The following is a 27,756-nucleotide window of genomic DNA, read 5'->3' on the forward strand; positions in this document are numbered from 1 at the left end:
TGTACAAATTACTCTACACCAACATATTACAGACCTTTGTATTATAAGAAAATTATGTTTACTCATAAATATCATGCAAGATTTGTCAAGAGTTGAAATTCAAGTAAATCCGTTCATGAAGCATGTGTAAGTTAAGCTCAACGGTAAGACATAAGTGATTACTGTTTGCAATTCATTATATATATATATATATATATATATATATATATATATATATATATATATATATATATATATATATATATATATATATATATATATATATATATATATATATATATATATATATATATATATATATATATACACACACACAAGAAAAGGATTATTATTGTGGTAACAGTTTTAATGGAACCATCATAGTGAATTGCATTTCTTCTCTTTTGCTCAATGAAGCAACAAATTGATTCAAGAACATCTATCTATGAAACTCAAATCCATGAAGCAAATAGTGCTTCAGTTTGCAATCCATCTCCATTTTCCTGAGGGTGCAAAATGAACTGTGCTTTCCCTAACACTCAAAACTTGTGTTGGAATTCTGGGTGACAGGAACAGGTGCAAGCATAACACTAAACCAAAATCACAAACATCAGTTAATAAATATACTACTAAACATATTTGAAATGCTAGAAAACAAATGGAAAAAAAAAGCAACAAAAAAAAAAATAATGTCAAGCAAACCTAAATCCTATTATGCAAAAGATTTTATCTTTTTTTTTTTTTCAGCCACAAATATTTGTATCAACCAACTAACACAGCAAGTGTTCAAATCACTATACTAAATGCTTATTTATGTCTGGCAAACAAATGGACTATATTACAAGCCACAGGCTGCAGTCTTATTCCCTAAAAAGACAGAGAAAATGAAAATTTGCAAATTAGGAACATATACAGATTTATAAAAGAAATTCAAAGAAAAAAAAACTTGACTTGCAAATTTTTCAATTCCTCTCGTGTCTTCTTACAGAATGTAATTCCACCTGCATTTAATTTTCAAATATACCTTCCTGGATACTTTAATGAAGAGATCATGACCAGAGCAATGCATATATACCACTAGATTCAACACACATGATGAGTTATTTCATGCACTGACACCTCCATCCACTGGTTCAAGTTCAAACACTGACTAACAACAACCTGTAGCTGGTGTGCCACTTTGTAATGTTGCTGCTGACTGATCTCAGACTTTTTTTTATGAATACTGATTGAGGCATTCCAGACTACCATTAAAGGGTACACACACTAATGTATACAGACTTTATACCAGTCTATCTCAGATGTTGTACTTTGAACGGCAATCTTATAAAATAGTTTGTAGTAATCATAGTATATGTTTCACTAAGTCCTATAATAAACTCCCGTGGGTCTACTAATACTGCAATACCACAAACTGAACAACAATGAACTTGCTATGGAAGTGGTGTGGCTTGTATATGTTCTGCAGATATACATACTCGTCTTTTAGTAATTGTGTAACAACTATAGATACAGAACTGAAACTGGTCATTATATTCAAAGATCACATTATTATGCTGCTACTGCTTTAACGAGCAACACTGATGGAATGAGTGTTCATCTGCCAGTCACAACACACCTTTGTCAACACTAAAGTAACTATTGAACTCTTGCAGCTAGAGAAATATACACAAAAGTAGTATGTATGTAGTTTGATTATATACATAAATTTCAACTACTTGCTGAAAAACAAGCTGTAGAGCCTAAATAATAAGTCAACAGAAGAAATGTTACTATTACTTAGGGAAACAGCAAGAGGGAGACAGAGGGACAGTTCCCCGAGGCTACAACAACATTAACACTGACTGGCTGGTGTGGCTCTAACAGACAGGCAGTATAAGGTGTTATGCATATCAAGCCTTTGTTTTACCTTATTTGTCTCCTGTGAGTTTTTGTAAGCAAAGGAAAAAATCAATAAATTCACTGACATTATGCATGTACAATTTGTAAGATTATACATGTATAATTTACAAGATAATCTTTGTTTTTGATCATCGGTTACATTGGTGTCATGAAAGAATCATCACCTCCCTCAAATGTTGTAATTATGTATTGCAATTACTGAAAGCAATGCACTTATATGTATACTCATTAGTCTATATTCTACATTCCAATTATAACCACTGTTTCCCTACAAAATAAATAATTTACTTGCAATCCTAAAATGTACCAAAAAAGAAGCTTTCAGTTTCCTTTTAATTCATACTTGCAAGAGGTTTATGTAGAGTGGTATAGGAGTTAAATAAAAGTCTTAAAAAATGCAAAGCACAAAACATTATATGAATATCAATTAAGGAAATATGTAGTATAAAATTATATTCTCACTAAAGGGAAGAAAACCTAAAACAAAAGAATGTTTTTATATTGGTCTTGTTATGGTGAGTATTTAGCCACAAGGCCGGTGATGGCATCACCTTCGGCAGAGTGTTTAGAGCAACTGCTTTTGCAACCCTGAGGTTATGGGCTCAAGTCACTTTTCTATTAAATTTTTCATGGCTTCTTGTGTGTAAGTGCTAAAAAAAAAAATATTAGCATGGATAAAGGAGGATTCAAAAGAGCAAGTTAAAACAAAGAGTTTATAAGTTTGGATATGACCGGACTCTCGAGTGATGGTGCCAAACTTCTCATTCTCTATCAGTTGTTAGGAGCAAGAAGCACCCAAAAATGTCTCAAGAAATTAAGGAACTACAATGCCACATTATTGTAGAAGCAAGGTAGTCCAATCAGCTTAGCTATTGGAGATGAACTCTTTAGTCAAGAAGTTCCTGTAAACTTTTTGAAACAAAGTTCTCAATTTCCAATTTTCTATTTGATTTCTGGTGTGCAAAAATCATCATTTTGCTCCTCCTTTCCGATTCTTCAGCATATGTAGTTCTTTTCAGGTATGAATGTTGTATAATATATCCAGTATATGTAACACACACACACACACACACACACACACACACACACACACACACACACACACACACACACCCTCTAATTTTTTTTTTATTATTTCCTGCCATATCAGACTATCATAGACATTTCCAAGTGATTCCTCATCTTAACATACCTACTAAGCTAAAATGTTTTACTTCATTATGTTTTCACAAGTTCACCATTCAGTATTCTGATCATGTTACTCTACAGATCTGGGTGGTGTATTTGGTTGTGGGTCTGTAGAGAGGCAAACTTCACCCCTCACCACCAATCCAACAACACTTATTGCCACTTCACTCAGTGAAGTCTCAGGTTGATTGAATCTGGTTGATATGGCAGGATAGCAAAATAAGAACCTTTAATATTTTACATGAAAATGTCAATATTGAATATGGAGATTAGAAAAGAAATCATGCAACATTTTTGTGCTTTATAAATATCAAATATTTGATCATTAAAACCTGAATCTTTCATTAGCATATATATATATATATATATATATATATATATATATATATATATATATATATATATATATATATATATATATATATATATATATATATATATATATATATATATATATATATATATATATATATATAGGAGCCTTACCAATATGCCATTTCACTTAAAATATTTAATTTATGAAGCCAATGCAATGCAAGCAATCATACCTGTTTTTATATTTTACCAATAATACACATTATTTAGTTTATCAGTATATCTTTAAATGATCTAAAACACAAGTAATAAATACAAGTGCCTAATACCACCATGAGCTACAGACTAACTCTTACTAATATGTCCCGAAGTTGACATGCAAGCAGGTGTAGCGTGACGCATCCCTTGCTTGGCTAGCCTACCAGTGACTGTGCAGGAGCCGTGGTGTGGTAGTGATAGGAACACCGTGCCTGCACCTTGAGAGGAAGACTAACACCTGCACTCAGCACTGCTACCTTCCCTATACAGCTTCTTTGATATTACTGTACCTGGATGCAGCTTGGCAAACCCTTGCCTGGTGCGTTCCTAACCCATAACAAACGAGTCCTAGTGAACTGTGAACGGTGCAATGCCATTATGTGCCTGATATCACACTTACGAGGGAGGTGAAGGAAGAGGCACCTGGTGTATCTTCCAGGTGGCCACTGACATGGAGTGCTCATCAGCAGCGTAACACCGCCACAGACACTGGATGAGAGTGGCCGCCGGTTGCCTTCTCCGAATCATGTGCTTCTGACGCTGCTGCTGCTGAACCTTCAAGGCGAATCCCGAGCCTAGGATGCCCTGGCGACACGAAAACCAACGATAAAACAGCGATAGCAACGATTTACATTTGTTCCTTACCTTGGCAGTGGGCTGAGACATGTATAGAAGTTAGTTTTTTTTTTTACTCCAAAGTTTCACCACAATCAGCTACGTGTTTTTTTACCCACCTCAAGAGATAGAGCTCCTCATTACGAGTAATTTGAACCCCATATATACTAGGTGCAACCTTTTATAATGGCGACGCAGATTTTTAAAGATTTAAGCGTGTTTTGGTGATCAGCCGTGACACGCCTTCCACATCAAACCCTGCCGCACGGCGCACAGCAAGGCGCGCCGCGCACACGGCCGTGGCCTTTGTATACGAGGCCGTGACACGGCACACGGATGCCGTGATGCGCTCGCGGCGGCCCGTCACTCTCGAGGAAGGCTCGGATGACGAATAAGGTAACTGAATCTTTTATTGAGGTTAGGTTTAGGTAGGTTAGGTTAGGTTAGGTTAGGTTTAGTTAGGTTAGGTTAGATTAAATTAAATAAGGTTCTTTTCTGGACGAAACAAATTTTTTTCTGGTAGATTTCGGCTTGTTTTTAATGAATTTACCAGTTGTTTTTTTTTATGCAAATCATATGTTTCGGGGCTGTAAAAAAAAAAAAGGTTGATTTGCGCCAAAAACAATTGGTATTTTAATTAAAAGCAAGCCGAAATCTACCAGAAAAATAATAGTTTCGTCCAGAAAGGACAAGGTGGTGAAAATCTGGAGGTTTACCGTTAATAGCACTTATGGTAACGGCGCCGCAACAAACCAATGAAACAGTTTGAAACAGTTTCCTTGACAGATGTGTTGATGCCGTACTGGCTTTCTCTTTTTTTTTTTTTTCTTTTTAAGTATAACATTGAGAAAACAAACTATGATAAAAATATATGATTTGTAGTATTATTTCCCAACTCTTATTCCTATCTTTTATTGTATTTATTAATTATTTTAATTTACTTATTGTTTTTTTTTTCTGAACTTGTAGTCTCGGAAAATCCTCGCTAGCAGTATGAGACTTGGTTGTCGTTGCAGCGCCATATTTGAACCGAACCCTCCCGCCCCGTCCCTCCACTGACCGCTGGCAGGGCGAAAAAGGAGATGCCCAGGAGCGCACACCCCGACGCGATCATCTTGCCGCCCCACGTCTTGGGCACAGCGTCACCGTAACCCACAGTGCACAACGTTATCTGGAACATAAACAAACAACACTCAACGCCACAAAATCGCAGAAGAGAGAGAGAGAGAGAGAGAGAGAGTAAATATAATATAATACAAAATAATAAAAGGAGTATAAAATATGACAACTGAAACATTTGAATCACTCGATGAATCCCTTTGCTGTACATAAGTGGTAATTTTCAAATCAAAGTCTAAACTTGCACCAGATCACTCAATTTAATTTGCAGGGGAGTTCATGGCAGTCACTATAAGCTACGATGAAGAACGATGATGTATAGTACACTGACTCACCACTCCCCACCACAGAGCGTCGGGGAAGTTTTTGAAGTGGTCGTTGTTGTCTTTCTCGACGAGGTAGACGAGGAAGGAGGAGAAGATCAGCCCCAGGAACCCTATGTACACCGTCGTGATGAGTTCCTGTGCGTGGTGAGGGAGGTGCAAGATGAGGTCAGCTGCAGCATCTCATAAAGGCGAGATAGAGAAGGATGTTGGATGATAAATATATAATGTAACAATGATGATTGTGACAAGCGATAACTAATTACCTTGCCACACGATACCAGTCAACACACGTCCCCGCTACCTGATATTATAATTGTTACCTTTTTACTATCTTTTTTTTTTCATGTAGTAGGTGAAGGCATTCTTTTATCGGTAGAGCAGATATTTGAGCAGATTTTTGTTTACGCGCGTCATGACCGAAGGATTTCACACCGTCAATGAGAATCCTTATAAGAGAACAAAGCGCTCAAGAATGGAGAGTAACTCCTTTGTTATCACGCCCACAATCTGGATTCATCATAACATTCTACCTCGTGACCTCAGCCTCCAATTAACTGCATGGCTTAAAGAGAATTTAAAAACTTTTTCGGAAAAATGCAAAATCTTTATGGCTTCCCACAGATTAGTTAGAGAAAACTTTGACTACTTTCTCCTCGTCTTCAAATGAAAAGTGGCGCAGAAAACTTTATCTCTTTCCGGAGTTTTTTTAGTTCCGCCAACAAACATCGGAGGAGATACATATATACATTTTTCTTTAGTTTAACATAATAATATTTCAAATGTTTTTATATGTCTTATTCCTAAGATATTTAATTCAATTACAAATACATGCAAAAGCGTAGCATACACTCGGTAACACTTCCACCTGACCTTGACTAATTTCAAAAGGCTTCATAGTTAAGCCGGTCTTTAAGGACGCTTTATTGTTCTCGTGATAGATTGACTACATTTTTACGTTATGAATACGATAAACACTCTTGAGAGCCCGTTTGAATATCTCTTTGACCTTTGAAAATTGTGATGAGAGAGCAAAGCGTTTCTGAATACTGGCCACTCACGCTACACACCAGCCAGCACTGACGCCCGGTCCCTCAAGCCTTGGCGCTGGAGTTTTCAGAGCTATTCCTTGATGTGACAGCTGACATGACACGCCTCACGCTTTGAAATAATTCCAATATTTGCTTATTTTCTTCAGAGCTAATTTTCATCCTAGGAGCACGTACAGTACACACACACACACACACACACACACACACACACACACACACACACACACACACACACACACACACACACACCGTCTCCTGACTAAGAACAATAGCTTCCACGTGTGCATTGATAACAAAAACAAAGAAACATGAACGTATAAGAAAAAAGTCTCATGAAGTCTAGTATTTGCATCCAGTCAATCTGAAATATTCAAACCCAATACCTGGTGCATATCTTTTAATAAACTTGCATTGAATCTGAACTTGATGGTAAAACAAATGCAATAAGATAAAAGAAAATACGTCTTATGAACCCCAATATTTACAGCCATTCAATCTGAAATATTCAAACCCAAACCACGGTGCATATCATTTAATATTTTACTATCCAGCATGACCTTCGGATGAGAAACTTTATTTGATCACTGCATTGCATCCCTCGTGTGTCCTCGTGTGTCCTCGGCGCCCAAGACTCGTTATATATCTGCATGTCAGATTTATAGGTCAATCTTCCTAATGCAGCATACTTCAGGATCTAGTTCCATTTGCGGATAAACTTTAGTCAAGTCTGCCCTTCTCGACTTTTGCTATTCCCCTGACTCAGCACCGTCGGCCAGGGAGCTGAGAAACTGCGATAAAACTGTGTATGAGAGAGAGAGAGAGAGAGAGAGAGAGAGAGAGAGAGAGAGAGAGAGAGAGAGAGAGAGAGAGAGAGAGAGAGAGAGATACACAAACACAGACACAGATAAACAGATAAATACACGAAGACAAGCACAGAGACACATAAAAAGACTCAGACAGACATACAGAAAGACAAACAAACAAGACAGAAAGACAGACTGAACAAACACACACAGAGACACAGACAAATGCAATTAAAAAAACAACAACAGTACATGAAGACAAAACACAAAAACAGACACAACCTTACCTGTCTGTGCGCAAACACGACAGAGCCTAGTAACTTCCAGGTCCCGCCCCGCCTGTCCATCCTCACCATGCGCAGAATCTGGAAGAAACGCAGGCCCCGCACGGCAGACACCACCTGCCCGCCGGACCCATTTGCCAGCACCACGACCGAGGCCACTATGGTTACTATGTCTGCAGGGAAACACAGGGGGACGCTTACTGGGATGCTGGATAAGAGTGTGAGGAGTGAAGAGAAGAGACGATGCTGTAAACTGGTGAAGCAGAGATGAGGCAAAGAGGTGTAGTAAACTGATGAAGGAGTACTAGATGAAGAAATGTGATGATTAGTGGTGATGCTGTAAACTGGAGGTGAATGGGATGAGGTGAAGAGATGACGTAGTACATTGATCACGGAGTACTGGATAAAGAAATGTGATGGGTGATGGAGAGAGAGAGAGAGAGAGAGAGAGAGAGAGAGAGAGAGAGAGAGAGAGAGAGAGAGAGAAATAATCATAGAAAAATATACCAAATCATCAGCAAAAAAAAAAAAATTATCTCACATCATTTTCATTCTCTTTCTTTCTTTCCCTTTTACATTTCTTTTTAATCCAGCAATTACCTTTATTGATAGGCACGCTGACAGGTTTGTTAAGTCAAAATCAGAGAGAGAGAGAGAGAGAGAGAGAGAGAGAGAGAGAGAGAGAGAGAGAGAGAGAGAGAGAGAGAGAGATTTTCCCGGGAATTAAAATGAGAAAACACTTCAACATTATTCTTTTTCTGTTCTTTTCACGGCACCTTCAAAAGATGCCACAGAAATAAAGACTGAGCGAGGTGATGCGGAAGATTTGTAGGGGTGTAATGAGAGAGAGAGAGAGAGAGAGAGAGAGAGAGAGAGAGAGAGAGAAAGAGAAAGAGAGAGAGAGAGAGAGTCATTGATATCACACACTACAATGCTCGACATCAGAAAAATGAAGGAAAAAGCTCTTGAACGCACACTATTTTAATCTAAACTGACACGAAAACATTGCTCTTGATATAATTTATTGTTTTCTTTGACAATGGTTCTTTTCATCAATGTTACACTTACATTTTTCACTGGCAATCCTTACAATTCACTTATTTATCTATCTACGTATTTATTCTTCTGCTTACGCGTCCTTCGTCTTCATTCTACTGCAGTGTGAATGTACAAAGGGACAAAAGTACAATATGAATAACACGCGAGGAATGAAAAATGAACCTAGATTACAAAATTATGACGGTGAAACTCAGAGGCAAAATAAACGTGATGAATGGTAAGAATAAGAACAAGAATATGAAGACTCGGGGAAAAAAAATATACCATCCATTCGGTCAATGTATGTATGTATGTATGTATGTAGATGAGTGGGTTGCATGTCCATCGTCATGTTTCTTGACGTGAGGGTAAAATGAAGAAAAATTGAAGTGCAAACAACACTGCACTTGCGTTGGATAAGATGAAAAGGTTGCGTGCAGTGTGTGTGTGTGTGTCGTGGGAAGGTGCAATCATAAACACACACACACACACACACACACACACACACACACACACACACACACACACACACACACATTACCCCCATTACCCCCCTTCTATCTTCAGGTAATGCAATTAGGCCTCAGGTAGACACTCCAGGTAAGAGTTCTCAAGGTGCACTAATGACTTTTCCATTACACCTTACTCTTCTCTAATAGCATCTAGTATTTTACCATTATATTCTCTCATTTAGGATAGTTCTCCTTTATATCTCCCCGTAGACCTTCCTATGTGGTTAATAAAAGTATCTACCTATCTATCTATCTACCTATCTATCTATCTATCTATCTATCTATATGGGCGTCTCCTTTGATTAAACTTGGTAATACTGATCTATGGTAACGGAACACTGTCAGAAATACAATGGTGTTAGTTTACGTTGGGTTAGGTTAAGTTAAGGTAGGTTAGGATTACGTTTGAGAGAGAGAGAGAGAGAGAGAGAGAGAGAGAGAGAGAGAGAGAGAGAGAGAGAAGAGAGAGAAGAAATGGGAAGAGTATAATGGTCTCTCTCTCTCTCTCTCTCTCTCTCTCTCTCTCTCTCTCGACGTCCAGCAATGCAAAAATGTGTGTGTGTGTGTGTGTGTGTGTGTGTGTGTGTGTGTGTGTGTGTGAGAGAGAGAGAGAGAGAGAGAGAGAGAGAGAGAGAGAGAGAGAGAGAGAGAGAGAGAGAGAGAGAGAGAGAGAGAGAGAGAACAAAACAAAGTCCCTTGTCACCAAACCACCATTACAATACAAGTTTTCCCGTTCCATTAAAAAGAAATACAAAATATATATCCTTCACTGGGTTTTCGTCACTTTTACCTGTCGAACTATGAATACATTGAACATTTTTGCTGGACACTTTTATTCGAGAAATCTCTAAATGAAAAAAAAAAAAGAAACGAGAGAGAGATAGAGAGAGAGATAGAGAGAGGGGAAAAGGGTGGGAGAGCTGTTTATATATCTGAGCACGTGAAGGCAACACTACTACAAAACACCAATCAGAAGACAACAAAGGACAGTAGCCGTGTTCTGATTGGCTGCCCCTTAAAGAAGTAGAACAAAGTGAATAAATCATGAATAACGCAACACAGTCTTATTTATTCACGACGTGGGAACATGAAAGCTTGTCAGAGCGAGCACACACACACACACACACACACACACACACACACACACACACACACACACACACACGTTAATAATACAGTAAAACAGCTTTTCATGTTAGAGAAATATATTAATTCTATAGCAAGAAAAAGAAAATAAAAATAAAAATCTGTTCCTTTTAAGACAAAATTCGTAATGTGTAATTTTCGAAAAGCAAAGTTCTTATACTAAACATTTTGCCCTTTAATAATAGACTAAGAAAAAAAAAAAAACACGTACTATTTCAATATGGACGTATCAAGACATTTGCTCCCTAATTTTGGCTAACCCTTCTTATCTTTTCGAGAACCAGCATTCAAATGAGTTTTTTTTTTTTTAACATTGTATTGCCCTTGGCTGGCCTTCTCTCCTATATAAAGAAAAAAAAATTCTATGACTAACTTATTATTCTTTCTTGTTTCTTTTTTTCCCGTTTTTTGAAGTTGATATACTTTTTTTTCGCATGCTAAAATATAACAAACAAATTCTACAGCATGAATGAACGTTACTTTTTTCACTTTTTCTCTTATATTCTTTTCTGTGTGGAGTAAATTTGTATCATCTAATATTTCTCTCTCTCTCTCTCTCTCTCTCTCTCTCTCTCTCTCTCTCTCTCTCTCTCATCTATTTATCTCCTTATTAGAGTTAAAGTAAACAAACAAATATTTACGAAGTGTTCAGCCTTCATTATACTACTGCTACTACTGCTATTACTACTACTACTACTACTACTACTACCATGAAAGATAGATAAGAGGGATTATATTTGACTTTACTTGTGCTCTCTCTCTCTCTCTCTCTCTCTCTCTCTCTCTCTCTGTGTGTGTGTGTGTGTGTGTGTGTATTATTCACCTGCTTATGTTGCTATTCCCAAAACAGAAAACGGAACAATGTGGAGGAGGGCTTACCTATACAACAGAAAGGCCTCTTGGCGTACTTCATCCTGCCCCAAAACCCCTGGTATCTCGAACGACACCCGGACGACCATAATCTGCAATAAAAGACTCCATAAATATAGACATAACACCAGATGAGCCGGTAAGTGACTGGAATAAGTTGTTAGTGAAGGAAAAAAAGTAAGGGAAAAGAACAGAACAAGAAATCCACATAACTACGAGAGGAAAAGAAGAAGAAATAAGGAACATGGCGGGAAAAAAAGCTGATATTTCTTTCTTTCCAGTGAATGCAAGGAAAAATAATAAGAATAAAGGAGAGAAAGAACAGAACGAGAGAATCACATTTATTTTACTTTCTGACTGTAAATACAAGAAAAAAATGAGAAACCACAAGAAATGTAACCCGAAAACCACATTTATTTCCCTCTTCACTTTAACCCCTTCAATACTGGGACGCATTTTTACCTTGAGATTTGTGTACGATAAGACCATTTTATTGACATTAAGAAGGGTCTATGGAGGAAGCAGAAGATTAATGGCTAGTGTTTTCACTATTCTAATCCCCTACATAAGTTTCTGAAGTTGTTTAAAATCACCAAATACAGAATGAATATGGAAATGCGTCATGGTACTGAAAGGGTTAACCACACACAAAAAGAGAAAAAGCGAAGAAGCGCCCCCTGACAAAAAAAAAAAAAAAAAAAAAATCCTTTTCCAGCAAGTACAAAAAAAAAAAAAAAAAACTAATGAGAAAAACAAACAGTAAAAATATCAAGAGAAAAAAGAAATGACGGTCACAATTTTTCTCCGTGCGCCGTTCTCTCTCGCGGGAGATGAGATAGCGAACAAGAGAGGAAATATCGAGGCAATAACACTTAGGAGAGGCAAGAAAGGCAGGACAGGGAAGGGCTGGGAGAGAGCGAAGCACGAGGCAGTTCGGAAGTGAAAGAAAAAACATCAATCACTCTCCCTTTCACTCTAACAACAGCGAGAAAAGCAAGAAGTGAGGTGGAATGAGACGAGGTGAAGCGAGGTAAGGTGAGGCAACGCAAGTCACTTCAAACCAGGTCATGTCAACACTAAGTACACAAACTGCTCAACGAACAATCTCCTGACGACATGCACGCTACGATTGAAGAGCAAGACGAAGAGTGAGAGCGTGAGTAAGAGTGAGTGAGAGTGAGGTCAGGCAGGAGTTATGTCGTGTTTTGAGGAGAGTATCAGCTTTAAACTTGACTGCATGGGAGGGAGAGGGAGAGGGAGAGTAAGGGAGAGGGAAGGAGGATGGGGAGGAATGGGGTGGAATGGAGAGGAAGGAAAGAGGAAGAGAGAGAGAAAAAGAGGAAGGGAATGACACTGCATGTGAAGCACGAGTAGAGAGAGAGAGAGAGAGAGAGAGAGAGAGAGAGAGAGAGAGAGAGAGAGAGAGAGAGAGAGAGAGAGAGAGAGAGTAAGACAAGAGAACACACATCAAAGACACACACACACATCCGTTACTATGGAATAATATATTTTCAGATCTCAATAGAAAACGAAATATAAAGAAAACCGTGAAACAAAGAAAGAAAATGTGAAAGGGAAGCCAACCGCGTTACATACACTGAAAATAAAAGAAATAAAATAAACAAGAACTCCAAAAAAGTGTGCATGTAAATTAATGGAAAAAAAAAAAAAAGAGGAAAAAAAAACTGGAATGGAAGAGAATATAATGGTAAGGGGGAATATATACCGTATATATGTACAGGATGGTGTCGTGAAAATATACTGTAAAAATTATGAGGTGATGGAGGTGGAAAGGGGTACCGAACACACACACACACACACACACACACACACACACACACACACACACTTGAATATCGATATGACCAATCCTAATCTAACCTAACCCAACCTAAATGACCTGGCATGACCTCGTATTAATAACTTAACTTTTCCTGATCTAACAATGTTCTTCTTTCAACAAAATTTTACGCTGTTAGTCTATCTCCTTCATAACAATAACAACAACAACAACAATAATAATAATAATAATAATAATAATAATAATAATAATAGTAAGAAGGGGTTCCAGTCGGGATAACGGTTCCCTAACAGGTGGGCTCTCTGATAGGAGATACCTAAGAAAAATACCACCTTCAGCCCATAAATTCCTGTGAAAAGCCCATATTGTACTAAAAAATCTCACAAAAGATCACTAAACCTAACCTAACTTAGTCTAACCTTAATCTAAACGTAACCTAACCTTAACCTAACCTTAATCTAACCTAACCTAACATAACCTAACCTTACCTTAACCTAACCTTAAACCTAACCAACCCACACGTAACCTGATCTTAACCTAACCTAACTTTCTCTAACCAACCCTCAACATAACCTAACGTAACGTAACCAAACCCAACCTTAACCTAACCTAACCTAATCTAACTTTAACCTAACTTAACCTAACCTTAACCTTAACCTAACCTAAAGTAACCTAACGTAAGCTTAGCCTAACCTAACTAATCTAACCTTAACGTAACCTAACTTTCTTCAGCAAATATCAGTCTGCCCGCGATCCAACATATAAATCTTTACGCAAGAAAACATCACGGAACAATTTGTCGACCCAAAAGAAACGGATAACAGACTTTTTGACGAAGCGCAGATCGGAACTTTAGAGACGAAAATCGAAGACTCTCTATTGAAGCAAATACAATGTGAACCTGACCTGGAAACACAAACACAAAGCAAGCACAAGACACAAGAAGGTCACTCGAGTCTCTCCAAAGGGATGTGGGCGACTGTGGACTGAAATCTGAAGGCTCTTGAAGACTCTCTACCCAGGAAGCGAAGTCCAGACTGCTATGTAACAAGAGACAAAAGAGAACAAGGAAGATTAAAAAAAAAAAAAAGGAAAATTACGGAGAAAAAGTAATTAGTGGATATTGAAAATTCAGAGGAAGAATAGCAATAGAAATACATAAAAAAAAAATTAGTCAAAAGACAAAATATCAAACAAAGGTGCTGAAAAAAACGAATTCTTAGAGAGAGAGAGAGAGAGAGAGAGAGAGAGAGAGAGAGAGAGAGAGAGAGAGGATAATAAAGGCACTTCAAAACGAAAACTTCAAGAAGGCACTTTGTTCTCTTTTAAGGGCGAGGAAAGAGGCATAAAGTCAAGTCTCGTTTGCAGTTTTGTGGGGCGTTGTAAAGGGAAGGATGGGGGGGCTAAGGCAGGAAGGTAAAACTATGTATATGCAAAGGGGCAACATAAACGAATTCTTTAGGCAAGGCACCTTTTCCTCTATCAACGAGAAGGTGGTAAATTTCCTCCCTCACCTGTTGCGTTTATGATCTTAGGATAGAAAACGGGAGAGAGTTGAGGAAAAAAAGATACAAAAGGGAAACTGTTGGAAATGTATATATGGTATTTCTTTCCCTCTGTTTTAAAGAAGAGAAGCGTTTAATTATTATTTCCTCTCACCTGTTGCATTCAGGAGCTTCAGACAGTGGTAGAAAAGAGGGAAAGAGGGAGAACTTAAGAAAAAAAAAAGAATAAAAAAAGGAAAACCAAAAAACGAGAACTATTATAAAGTCTGATCTTACATAACGCATCATTTTTTTTCTTTAACTCCCAGGCATAAAATGTGTTAAATTTCTCTTACCTGTCCGGATATACTTAATACAGGTAAAGCGAAGGAAAACGGGTAAAAAAAAAAAACAACAACGAATACTATATAAACAACTCTAGCCGCATACTTTCAATTCAGCATTTTTCTTCCCTTACGTAACAACAAAGTTTTAAATCCTTTCCACAGGCAGCATTATGAAGAATCTTACGACACTTACAGAGAAAAAACAAACAAGAATAAAGAAAACGACACGGAAACTAAAAAAAAAAAAAAAAGAAGAGAAGCACAGGCGTAGAATTTCAGCACGTCATTTTTTTTCCATCTGTAATGCTCCAAAAGGTGTTAAATCCTGCTCACCTGCGGCAACTAAGGCGGATCTTAAGGCGCAGGGAGAGGCAGGATTTGGTTTGCATTATTCATGGAGGCGAAGCAATATTCTGGTCGGATTGGCTGTTGTGTTGTGTTCCTAAATTACAACGTATACATATGCTCGTATATCAGAACTAGAATTTGTTTGCGTGTGTTGCATGGGAACAAGCTGAGTGATCTGCGTGTTTGTCCGTCTGTCTTGCGTTTTACAGCAAATAGGTCGAATACATGAATGAAAGTGACACCATGGATCTAGTACAGAATATGATAACCCACTGTGAAAATAACCAGATCTCAGAAAGCTGTATTTATGTGAGTTATCTGTGTGTCTGTTTATCTGTCTCGCGTTTCAAAGTAAATAGGTCGGATATATGAGTGAAACTGACGCCATCTAGTAACGGAATAATAATTGATAACCCACTGTAAATATAACCAGACCCTCACGAAGTTGTATTTTTATGAGTTATTTGTATGTAAACAGGTGGAATGTATGAATGAAACTGATGCCATCTAGTAACGGAACAGTAAATAGCCCATTGTGAAAATAACGAAACCTCAAGAATTCCTGTGAAAATTAGCGGCAAAGCGTGTCTGTATGATCTGTTTCTTCCCAGGATTTGCTTCATTTACTCAGTATCTGCACGCTTTCCTTGGGCAGCTCAGTATCCTCGCAGTCTCTTACTTTCCCTCTAGCTTCTTTAATGGCAAACAGTATGTGTATAAGGAATCTAGATTTAGTTTATGGTTCTGTAGTGTCAACAATCTCATTATTCGTCAGTGCTTGGTTGCTTTCACTCGCTGTCGCTAATTGGTCACTGCATGTCCGTCGTTTCTGAATGCGGGAAACAAACCGTGTATTTACATAAGCTTTCATTTAATCACAAGGCAAAGGGATTACCCAAGTAAAAACAAAGTGAAATCCTACAATTGAGTGATGGTTTTGCTAGGAATAAATTTGATCCTCGCTATGTAATAAAATAACAGAAGAATATGTAGATCTGTCAGGAAGTGAGAGCATCAGTCATCGGCAGTGTTACCGTGTTCGCGTGGCCTAAGGTGGCAATATTGCTGAAGCAGTTAGTGACACAGAACACAGTCAAACGATTCGGTTAAAAGAGGGATCCTTGAGCGCTCTTAATTAACTCTGTCTTTCCTACACTGCGAGAATGGAAGTTTACGGTGCAGTTAATCTCATGCTAACTATTCTAGGCAGATCCGCGGGAAGCTTTGGAAAGATACATGCTCGTAATAGAAAGCCAGCCAACGAGCCAACCACCCAGACAAATACAGATGAATATATATAGATAAAAATAGTGACTGATGGAAAGATAAATAGATAACACGTAAGTGGGAATAAATACATATATAAAAAATAGAAGAGAAACGAAAGAGGGTAAGTAAAAGCAAGGTTAAAGAGACGTATATAAAGATGAATGCAGGAATACAAATAGACGCACGGATTGATACAAAGGGAAAAATAAACATGCACACACACACACACACACACACACACACACACACACACACACACATATATATATATATATATATATATATATATATATATATATATATATATATATATATATATATATATATATATATATATATATATATATATATATATAGAGAGAGAGAGAGAGAGAGAGAGAGAGAGAGAGAGAAAAGGAGAAAACAAAATCTAAAAACAAAACACAAACACCACAAATAAAATAAATAAATAAATAAATAAATAAATGCAAAAGAAATAATATGAGGGGACGCAGAGGGTATGGAAGCATCAGAAAGACAGAAACAGACGCAGAGAAAGATGCAAGCAGAAACATGACATAAAAAAAAAACCAGCAGGAAGTGAGGGAGAGAAATTCAAACCGACATAAACTTGCATATATGAAGTCAGAAGAGGGAGGAAGAAGGAAGAGAGCCGGGCACACAATACAGGCAGGCCACGTAACAAGGGTAATGGACTTACTCACTTACTCACCTCAAAATATATTCAATAGTGAACCACACAACGACAAAGGACTCGATATAAAAGAGGACTTCTGTAGCTTGGTCTTCGTAGTCCTTTACCGTGGACAGAACGCTCAGGGTGAGGCAGATGAAGATGGTGCAGAACCTGGAACAAAGGAGAGAGAACTGTGAGGAAGAAGAGACAAAAAAGGAATGTCACAGAGACTAAAGATCGAAAAGAATTATCCACAAAACAAAGGAGATGTATTATTGTTATGAAAAAAAGAGAAAATGGATAAGAAAACCTGAAACAAATGAGAGAGAGAGAGAGAGAGAGAGAGAGAGAGAGAGAGAGAGAGAGAGAGAGAGAGAGAGAGAGAGAGAGAGAGAGAGAGAGAGAGAGAGAGAGAGGGCTGTGACGGAAGAAGAACCAAAAAAGGGAATGTCACAGAAACACTACAGATTGAAAAGGAATATTCGAAAAACAAAGATGAGTTATTATAATGAAAAAAAAAAAAAAAAGAGAATGGATACGAAAAGTGAACCTGACACAAGTGAGAGAGAACTGTGAGACTAGAAGAACCAAAAAGGAATGTCACGAAAACTACAAATGGAAAAGAAATATTCACAAAACAAAGATGTGTTATAATAATGAAAAAAAAAAGAAAAATAGATACGAAACGTTAAACTGGAAAAAAAATGAGGGTAGAAGAACCAAAAAGAAATGTCACGGACACTACAAATTGAAAAAGGAATACTCACAAAACAAAGATAGAGATAAAGAAAAAAAAAAATGAAGCAAACAGGGAAGCAGCACTAAAGAAAGCCAACCAGAAGGAATAGGACGAAAAACTACACATGGTGAGGACAATTTATAACAGGGCAAAGAAAATATAAAGTACTATATATCAAAAAGATTAATATGGCGTAGCGGCCGAAATAAGAAAGGTAACATATAGGAATAAAACTTCATGATGACGACAAAAGAAAAAAAAAACGAGGTAATAATAAAAAGGTGATCAAAATACAACAACAACAATAACAGCAACAAAAGGGAGATGGTGTAGACTGTAGAATTTAAAGAGAGAAAGAAAACATGAAGAAAGATCCATGACAGAACAAAAACAACGAAAATAATGCCAGAAAAAATAATAAAAATGAAAAAAAACTAGAGAAGGAAGATAAAGGGAGCTTGTAGTGCAGTAAAAATACATAAAATTAAGAAATATGAAAGAAAAAAAAACACAACAACTACCTTGGAAGATAAAGGGAATTCGTAATGCAATAAAAATACATAAAGTTACGAAATATGAAAGAAAAAACACAACAACGACCATGGAAGATTAGGAGACAACGAAAAACATAAAAACACTCACATAATGAAGCAAAGTACACTATGAAAGGATATAGCCAAACTTAATTGGAATTCTAAAATGAAAGAATTAGAAAAGAGAAACTGATGAAGGAATATTAAAAAGAACAATGAAAACATATTAAAAATTCATATAATTAACGAGAAACTCCACACTCCATTAAAAATACAAATTAGAACTTCACAAATACACAAAAGGAGAAGAAAAATAGTAACAAACCTTCGACACGCAGAAAAAAAAAACTAAAATAAAGAGAACAGCAAAAAATACTACAAAACGAAAACAAAGAGAATCAGAAACCATTAAACTATACACTCACTCAATAAATAGGATCCAAACCCATTATAGACCCATGAGAGGAGCGTCAAGAAGACCTGACACGGAGGTTGAGGACTGGTGTTGCATTTATAAGGAAAAAGAAACAGTGGGTCCGTGTTGGTGGCGGAGGGAAGCAGGGACGGAAGGGTGAGCGTGCCGGGCGAGTCCTTACATCCGCCAGTCTATTGAATTTCACACTTGTTGGTGAAATGCTTCCCTCTCGCGTCCCTCTCTCTCGCGCCACTTGCCACGTCCCGCCTCCCGCCTCGCCTCGCTCAACTTGCACTAAAAACGGAGCTGGTGTATTGTTGACTTTGAATTAAGCAAACGCACAATAACAACTGGGTCTCGATGAATTTTTCAAAAGTGTACGGAACTAATTTGACTTAACCTCACCTGACCTAATTACTTTGCGCTGAACGAACATCATGTCGGTCAATTTTCCTCATGGTGTCAACAATTCGTTTTCTTTTACTCCTTAATTATCCGTTTCCTCTCATTGAATTGCTATTACCACTTTTTTTCTTCCTTTTTAGTACTATTGGTTAATTATTCAAACTATTATTCGTATCTTAGTTCTCTAACGGAATTTCCCAGTTTTTCTTACAGACACTGATAATTCGTTTTCTTTCATTAAGTTCTATTGGTGCTGTTTTCTCTTCTTTTCTAGTACTGCTGGTAAATCATTCCAACTATTATTCGTACCAGTATCTTCTTGTCAGCCGGAATTTCTCACTTTTCTCTTACAGTCACTGATAATTCGTTTTCTCTCATTAAGTGCTATCGCTGCTGTCTTTTCCCCTTTACTAGCACTATCACACTTTAACATACTGCCTGTACCAATATCATAGTTTCATCCAGTACTATTTATTATGTAGTAACCTTCCCAGCTTCCTCATAGACATTAACAATTATTTTTGTCTCACTAAAGTGCAATTAATACCATTTTACTTTCCTCTCCAGCACTACCAAGCTATTTAATGTGTTACTTTTTTGTTTTTGTTTATTTATACCATGTAGGTTTTCACGGGAATTTATGGGCTAAAAGGGATACTTTTTTTGGGTACCTCCTATCTCAAAGCCCACCCGCTAGAAAACCGTTGCCCCGAGTGAGGAAGCCCCGCCTACACTCGCCCGCCTACACCCGCCTACTACAGGATTCAAACCTGTGGGCTTCGAGACCCCTCAGACCCCAAAGCACGCATGGTTCCACTGTACCACGGCGACTCCCTTTACCAATAACTCAGTTTCCCCCAAGTAATATACACCTTCCCTGTTTGCTAAGTACGAGTACCAATCTATCAAGACCTCCTCCTATCCCCAGCCCCTCTCAGCCCAGACCAACTCAGTTCAGAGCAGCCAAGCCCAGCCCAGCCCAGCCCAGAGCAGCCCAACCCAACGCAGCCCCTTCCACCTCCTTCAATTCCTTACAAACTTGGTTAATTTTACTGACAAACGTCGCGCAGGATTCCCAGGTGAAGGAAGTTAGGCATGATTACTCCGGCGCCACGCGAGGTATCTTGGCCCAGAATTCCTGGCTTGTTATACTTACTTGCCAAGGTTGCGTTAATTTTCTTTGGATCGTTCTCACTTCCTCGATAACCTAGAGAGGCTGGGAGGTTGGGATCGGGAGGAATGCGGAGTTATTATTGATTGTTTAATTGCAAAGGGCGTCTTTTTTAACCTCTTCAGTACTGGGACACATTTTTACCTGAAGATTTGTGTACGATTAAACGTTTTATTGACATTACTAAGGCTCTATGGAGGTCAAAAGATTAATGGCCACAGTCTTCACTATTTTAATCCTTCACATAAGTTTCTGAAGCTGTATAAGATCACCAAATAGTAACCATAATTAAATTGGAAATGTGTCATGATACTGAAGGGATTAATATTTAGAGTAGGATAGAAGTGTTTTTCGATGGATACACAACCATAATCGAGAACAGGAGGTTAATTATGTGTTTCTGTGTGTTTTTATAAGCTGCACTACTATTTAAAAGAGAGAAATGTGGAAATAATAGTCTAAAATCATAACTAGAGTGATTAAAAATGATGAGTATAAAAAATATCTAATGAAAAAAACGAAGTTGATTTTGTGTATCTTTTATTTGATGTTATAATATTTTGTGTAATTTTTTCTTTTCTTTTTCTCTATTATTTGTTACGAGATTTTGTTGAGTTTAGTTGATCACGTGATGAGCTTAGTTATCACGTCACGAGTTTAGTTGGTCACATCACGCGCTTAGTTTTTTATATATTTTTATTTATACCATGTGGGCTTTTCACAGGAATTTATGGACTAAAGGGGATACTTTTTATGGTACCTCCTATCTATCTAAGCCCATCCGCTAGGAAACCGTTGCCCCGAGTGAGGAAGCCCAACCTACACTCAGACCGTGGACAGGATTCGAACCCGTGCGCTCGGAGACCCCTCGGAACCCCAAAACATGCATGGTGTATCACGAGTGTTCTTGCGTTTGGTTGATTCTTTTAGTACCAAGAGTTTATATTTTCACGGTTTTTTATTCATATTTTTCGCTTTTTTTCTTAGTGCGCTTCTTCTTCATTTTTTTTTTCTGAGTTTTGTAACATTTTTTCCCAATTACTTCTCCGTTTTGGTATTCTGTCCCTTTGGTGTTTTTTTCCACTCACTATTGCGCTGTTTTTTTTTCTCCTTGTTACTATTCTGTTGCGGTAGCACTTGTTTTTTTCTTCTTTTTCTTTCTGGATACTGATTTTTCTTTACTTTCTCCGTAATTGGGATTGTTTTTTTTCTTTTCGTAACGTCTTTTTCCTTTATTGATTAGTCACATGGATTTCTTTTTAATGTTTTCCGTTTGGCAGCATTTTCCTTCGAATATATCCATTCGCCATTTTTTTCCTTTATTTTTCGCTCTGGCAGCCAAACCTCTCTCTCTCTCTCTCTCTCTCTCTCTCTCTCTCTCTCTCTCTCTCTCTCTCTCGTGCATATGTATTTTTCTATTTTTAGCTTGGGGTTGGCGTGAGTGTTTACATTGGTGTGGTGTGTACGATAATTGTCAGTTCCATCGCCTTTAAGTCTTCACCCTTCGTTTATGTGTGATTCCCAGAGTCCAGATTATACTGCACTACCTCCATTTGCTTCACTTATGCACCGGAACCTTTGTGCAGAGGTGGAAGAGATGTGGTGGACCTTGCTGTTCATTTTTCTATTGCAACAACAACAACAGTAGCAAAACGAACAAAATGGAAAAATAAACAAGAACAAGAACATCATCATCGACAAGAGGCAAAAACAACAATAATGACAACTCACCTCCTCCTCCAATAACAACAACAACAACAACAACAACAGATCTTCAAATAAAAACGCTAATGTTATTTCCTTTCCTTTCCTAACCTAACCTAACCTCACCTAATCACGAATATTACTTATACAACAACAACAACAATAACAACAACTGCTACTATTACTACTACTACTACTACTACTACTACTACTACACGCCTTTAAACCTCCCACAGGAGCAAAACAAGCTATAATCGATTGTACCGTTTTTCCCTTATAGCACGAGTGGCTAAGGTATAAGGATGTGATGCCGGTGATCTCTTGAAACGCTCTGCAGTACCGTACCATAACACCCACTACCACACTCTAGGAAACGAGCTGCTCCCTCACCACGCCTATTTATTTCCCAAGGCTACAGGGATGGTTAGCTGGGTTTTCAAGAGTTTTCTCCACTTAACAATGCAGATATCTTGTCAATTTGCCTCTAAAAAACGTAGACACCTTAAAAATTCATGTTAATTTAAATAAAGTCTTTTGAAAGTAGTGGAGGTGTGGGGCAGAAGTGTTTCAGAGCATGGTCCTCTGCCTATCACATTCTCGAGTACCCAAGACAATAAAGCTTCACGACCAGCAACGAAGCACTAAACGAACACTGCCAACAACGAAGCACTAAACGAACACTGCCAACAACGAAGCACTAAACGAACACTGCTAACAACGAAGCACTAAACGAACAGCGCCACTAGTTTGCCATCGCCAGGAAGCCATGAGGTCGTACAGAGGTAAACACTAACAGCAGTATTCTATTTTTTAACACTTTCTAAGAACTAAATGATTAATCGCAGTTGTTTTTCCTTCTTGATGATACATAATTTTTGTTAAACTTGACTGTATATGAGGCTGTGAGAAGTTGTACCGTATAGGTTTGTGTTCCTAATCGCTCAGGGATCTTATAACGTCTAATTTCACCGGAGGCAAACGATCAGCGCATAACCCTTAGTTCAATTATACCTGGAGTCAAGAATACGAAGCTGATTATAAAGTGAAGGAAGGAGAAGAAAATTAAGGAAGAAACGAGTGACGGCAACAAGTGTGTGGAGACTGCAATTCCAGTAGTCCTTTTTTTTCCATTTTTTTTTTGCCCCTCGCAGTTCTCCCTCTTACATAAAAAAAAAGAAAATAATGCAAGACACGTAACCATGGCAAGTATGAGATGCATCAAGGAAGGAGGGGCGGGGGAGAAGTGAGCGTAGTTGAGTGAAGGCAGCACGCGAAAGGAGTTGCAGGAGTCCGCGGAGACCTTCAGTTAGTTCCAACATTGTCTCGACCCGGGGGAGAGGCGCCTTGATGTTGCAGGGTGGCGGCATGCTCCCCCCCTTCCCCTGCCAGCCACCCCAGACCATCTTCTCAAAATATGGAGGTGCTTCATCTCGATTACCTGACTCAACTCAGTCTACTGGAAGTCATTGGGGTTTTCAAAAGATGTTTTTCATGATTCTAGAGATTATTTAACAGTTTCTGCACTATCAATGGGTACATGATGCCCATAAGAGTCTAATATAACTTCTAAAACGTTTGAAAATAGTCCTTATAAGAGAATAAAGGGTTTCAGGAACACCAGCCACGGACCTCCAGCCACCCATCCCTGTATAACTGAGCACAATGACGCATGCCAACTTGCCAATACATTACAAAGCCCTGACATTCACAACCACCACCACCACCACCACCACCACCACCACCACCACCAACAACAACAACAACAACAACGCTGCCGTCGCCACCACCACCGTCAATCGTTACCACAAATCTGACTCGGCTTCCCTCGGTAATCAGATCTCGTCACGTATTACGACTCACAGTGATAGCTCCACTTACAACTTCCGGCAATCTGCATCATAAACACTCATTTGAATAAACTGATGCGTAAATGAATAGCAGTCTCGAGATAGGAAGCGATGACTGCAATCAGAAAGAGGAACAGATTCTCAAACTAATTAAACGAGGTGTAAATTGCAAGAAAACTTTCCAAGCAAGTTACCAAACGCTACATAACAAAACCCTTCCAAGCGCTCCAGAAATGAAAACTTAAATTGCTGCAGATTACGAAAATGTACCAATAAATGTATTCCGGAGGGCGACTGGAAAGGGAGGAGGGCCTGGAATTCTGGATGTGACCGCTTCTGGAACCTCAAGCCTCTCCCTCCCCTCCAGATCCCAGAACGGGAATGTTGGGAATCAAGGATGGTGTGATTGGGAATAACTCAGTTCTCCTGGAATGGGAGGCGCTTTGGGAAAGCTTCTCTAGGAATAATGTTGGATACTTGGCTGGAATATGCAGCAGAGAGGGTCCTTGTGTGTCTGGAATGTTATGCAAAGTTCAGGAGGAAATGTGGAATGTTTAAAGCAATATTTTCATGACTGGAAACAGGGGAGCTACAATTCAGGTACATGAAAAGGCAGTTGGTGACACGATTACTGTCTGGAATCTGGGCTGGAAGGGAGACTCGAGGTGGTGCTGGAAGGAATTAAACGTATTATTTCCTGGAGCGGGAAACATTACTACTTGGTGGCAATAAACTCAAGCTTCTTACTTTCCTGTCCTCTTCGCTTCATTCCATTTCCTTTCCCTTCCTTTCCTTCTTTCTCTTCTATTTCATTTTTTTTCTCTTCCTCTTCCATTTAATTTTCCTTCTTTCCATTCCGTCATCTTCCTTTCCTTTCTCCACTCTTTGTTTATCTTTTTCTCCCTTTCCTATCCCACCCCATTTCCTTCCTTCTTCCCCTTCTCTTCTCTTTCCTCCCCTACCATGCAACAAAATCTCTTAAAAACCACATACTAAATTGGGAAACACAAAACACTCCCGTTGAAAGAGGCAAAAGCAAATTAATATAACGTAAAGCAGAAAATTACCGAGAGAGAGAGAGAGAGAGAGAGAGAGAGAGAGAGAGAGAGAGAGAGAGAGAGAGAGAGAGAGAGTCAGTCAGTCAGTCTATCTCCTCATTAAGTAACGCCATGCTAAAAAGGACACAGCCAACATCCCCTCCGCTCCTCAATCTCTTCTTGACGATTCGCGAGGAACTTGTTTTTTCGTGTCCGTGAAATTAACGTGCACCCGAAGCCCATGCCACGCTCCCCCACGCCCCTCCACGCCCTCCGCGCCGCATCAACCCATTACCGTAAAATTGAGATCGCAATTACTAATGGTGCAGGGGTGAGGGGAGAAGGAATGAAGGGCGATGGGGTGAGGGGGTGACAAGAGTGGGTATTGATGTGGGGTGGTACATAAGCAGTGGGGGTGATTATAGGGGTGATGATAGCGGGATGAGTACTGAATTGGGGTGTTTCTGGGGTGATTGTGAGGGGTGAGAGGGACGTGGGGTGATGAAGGTGAAATATGTTAGTCCTGGGGTGAGAGGGGTGATAGATGTATTTGGGGTGTTTCTGGGGTGATTTTGAGGGGTGAGGGTGACGTAGGGTGACAGAGGTTAGAATGTCAGTGCTGGGGTGAGAGGTGGGTGAAGGTAAGGTTCTTGGGGTGTTGCAGGGGTGAGGTGCTTTCAAAAGGGGTGCAGGTAAAGGAAACGATGCCGGGGTGAATAAAATCAGTGACTCGGGTATTTTTTTGGCGGTTATGTTAGTTTATGTTATGTTAGGTTAGGTTAGGTTAGGTTAGGTTAGGTTAGGTCAAGTTAGGTTAGGTTAGGTCAGGTTAGGTCAAGTTAGGTTAGGTTAGGTTAGGATAGGTCAGGTTAGGTCAGGTTAGGTTAGAATAAATTGCTATTCTTTTTTTTTTTCTATTTTTTTTTTGTTAATTCATGGTAAACCCCTGAACTTAATTGAGCTTAACCCAAATTAAATCTAACTTTATCAAGCACAAAACTAACAAAGGCGAGACTAAATCATCGCATCAGAAAACAAATAAAGAAAATAAACAAATGAAAGAAAAAAAAAAAAAAATAAAATGAAAAAAAGAAAACACAACACCAGTCAACCAAAAGTCAACATCCCGTGACGTCACCAAGATGGCCGCCCGATCTGGTGACGCCGCTGAATTAGGGATTCGAATCATGTCTTTTCGAAGCGAGTTCCTTGATTACGAACCTCTGAGGACTCGTTCGAAATGGTAGTAAGCGAGAGCAATCTTTATATTCGTCCCCAGGAGTCCTCCTATCATTAGGTTTCCCTGAGACTTGTGCCAAAAGTGTAATTCGTACCGTGATTCGAAGCGTCTCAGGCAAACGAACCAGCGAATCTTCTAAAAAAAAACCGAGAAATGCTCTTTAGTGGAGAGAATATGGAGGAGGAACAACAACAACAACAACAACAACAACAACATTAATAATTACTACTACTACTACTACTATTACTACTACTACTACTACTACTACTACTACTACTACTAAAAGTAATAATAATAAGAACAAGCAGAAAAGAAGGAGGAGGAGAAGGAGGAGGAGGAGGAGGAGAAGGAGAAGGAGAAGGAGGAGGAGGAGGAGGAGGAGAAGAAGAAGAAGAAGAAGAAGAAGAAGAAGAAGAAGAAGAAGAAGAAGAAGAAGAAGAAGAAGAAGAAGAAGAAGAAGAAGAAGAAAAAAAGAAGAAGAAGAAGAAGAAGAAGAAGAAGAAGAAGAAGAAGAAAAGAAAAAGAAAAAGACACACACACACACACACACACACAGAGAGAGAGAGAGAGAGAGAGAGAGAGAGAGAGAGAGAGAGAGAGAGAGAGAGAGAGAGAGAGAGAGAGAGAGAGAGAGAACAAAGAACAAACTATTCTAACCTCCCCTTGTCTACATCACCACCACCACCACTACCACCACCACTAGAAGTCACAGAAGCAGGCGTATAGGTTAGTCTGCCCACATGCCTCCTTCCTTCCTTAATGTCCCCCGTGAGGCGCCCTGAAGCACCGCCTATGTCTTGTCGTGACGGGGAGTGTACGTTGTAATGTTCTGCTGGCGTGGTATTGTGTGGCGTTGCGTGGTGTTGAGTGGTGCTGCTCTCTCTCTCTCTCTCTCTCTCTCTCTCTCTGGTGGTTTGAAGTATTGCTAACATGAATGAAAAGTAGTAATCTCAGAGAAAATATCTTCCTATCTCTAATTTTCTCTCTCTCTCTCTCTCTCTCTCTCTCTCTCTCTCTCTCTCTCTCTCTCTCTCTCTCTCTCTCTCTCCTTGTGTTGTTTCATTCTTTATTGCCATGAATACCTGATGATCCTTCCCAAGATTGAAAAATTAAGCACTCTCTCTCTCTCTCTCTCTCTCTCTCTCTCTCTCTCTCTCTCTCTCTCTCTCTCTCTCTCTCTCTCTCGTGGAGTTAGTAGTGTAGTAAAACGTAGCAAAGAAGTAAAAATATGCACAATTGTAGTCTAAATTGCAGTAACGTTCTTGTAACTCTTTCCTCTGACCTTCACTGCATGTTGTGTCCCTCTCAGTCTAAAGTTTCATGATCTCCGTACAGT

At 38.8% G+C, this 27,756-nt stretch overlaps 1 protein-coding gene across 15 annotated transcripts in view; it reads right to left on the reverse strand.

The window, feature by feature from the left end:
• The window catches only part of LOC123507831 (potassium voltage-gated channel subfamily KQT member 1-like), a 428,798-nt gene that overhangs the window by 53,553 nt on the left and 347,489 nt on the right, over positions 1-27,756 (reverse strand). For 10 of the 15 annotated variants that reach the window (XR_006675796.1, XR_006675795.1, XM_045261072.1 and 7 more), the window contains exons 3-9: positions 17,366-17,500; positions 11,414-11,496; positions 7,842-8,011; positions 5,712-5,837; positions 5,318-5,428; positions 4,043-4,227; positions 1,889-1,900 (exon numbers count right to left, since the gene is read on the reverse strand). Coding sequence is in view for 13 of the 15 variants with exons in the window: in XM_045261072.1 (XP_045117007.1) it covers positions 1,889-1,900; positions 4,043-4,227; positions 5,318-5,428; positions 5,712-5,837; positions 7,842-8,011; positions 11,414-11,496; positions 17,366-17,500 (822 nt within the window). In the remaining 2 variants the exon portion in view is untranslated. The remainder of the gene's footprint in view (positions 1-1,888; positions 1,901-4,042; positions 4,228-5,317; positions 5,429-5,711; positions 5,838-7,841; positions 8,012-11,413; positions 11,497-17,365; positions 17,501-27,756) is intronic. The other 5 variants (XM_045261073.1, XM_045261074.1, XM_045261071.1 and 2 more) reach the window with 1 other exon arrangement.

Source organism: Portunus trituberculatus, chromosome 23, assembly GCF_017591435.1.
Source record: "Portunus trituberculatus isolate SZX2019 chromosome 23, ASM1759143v1, whole genome shotgun sequence".
Classification (NCBI taxonomy): Eukaryota; Metazoa; Arthropoda; class Malacostraca; order Decapoda; family Portunidae; genus Portunus; species Portunus trituberculatus.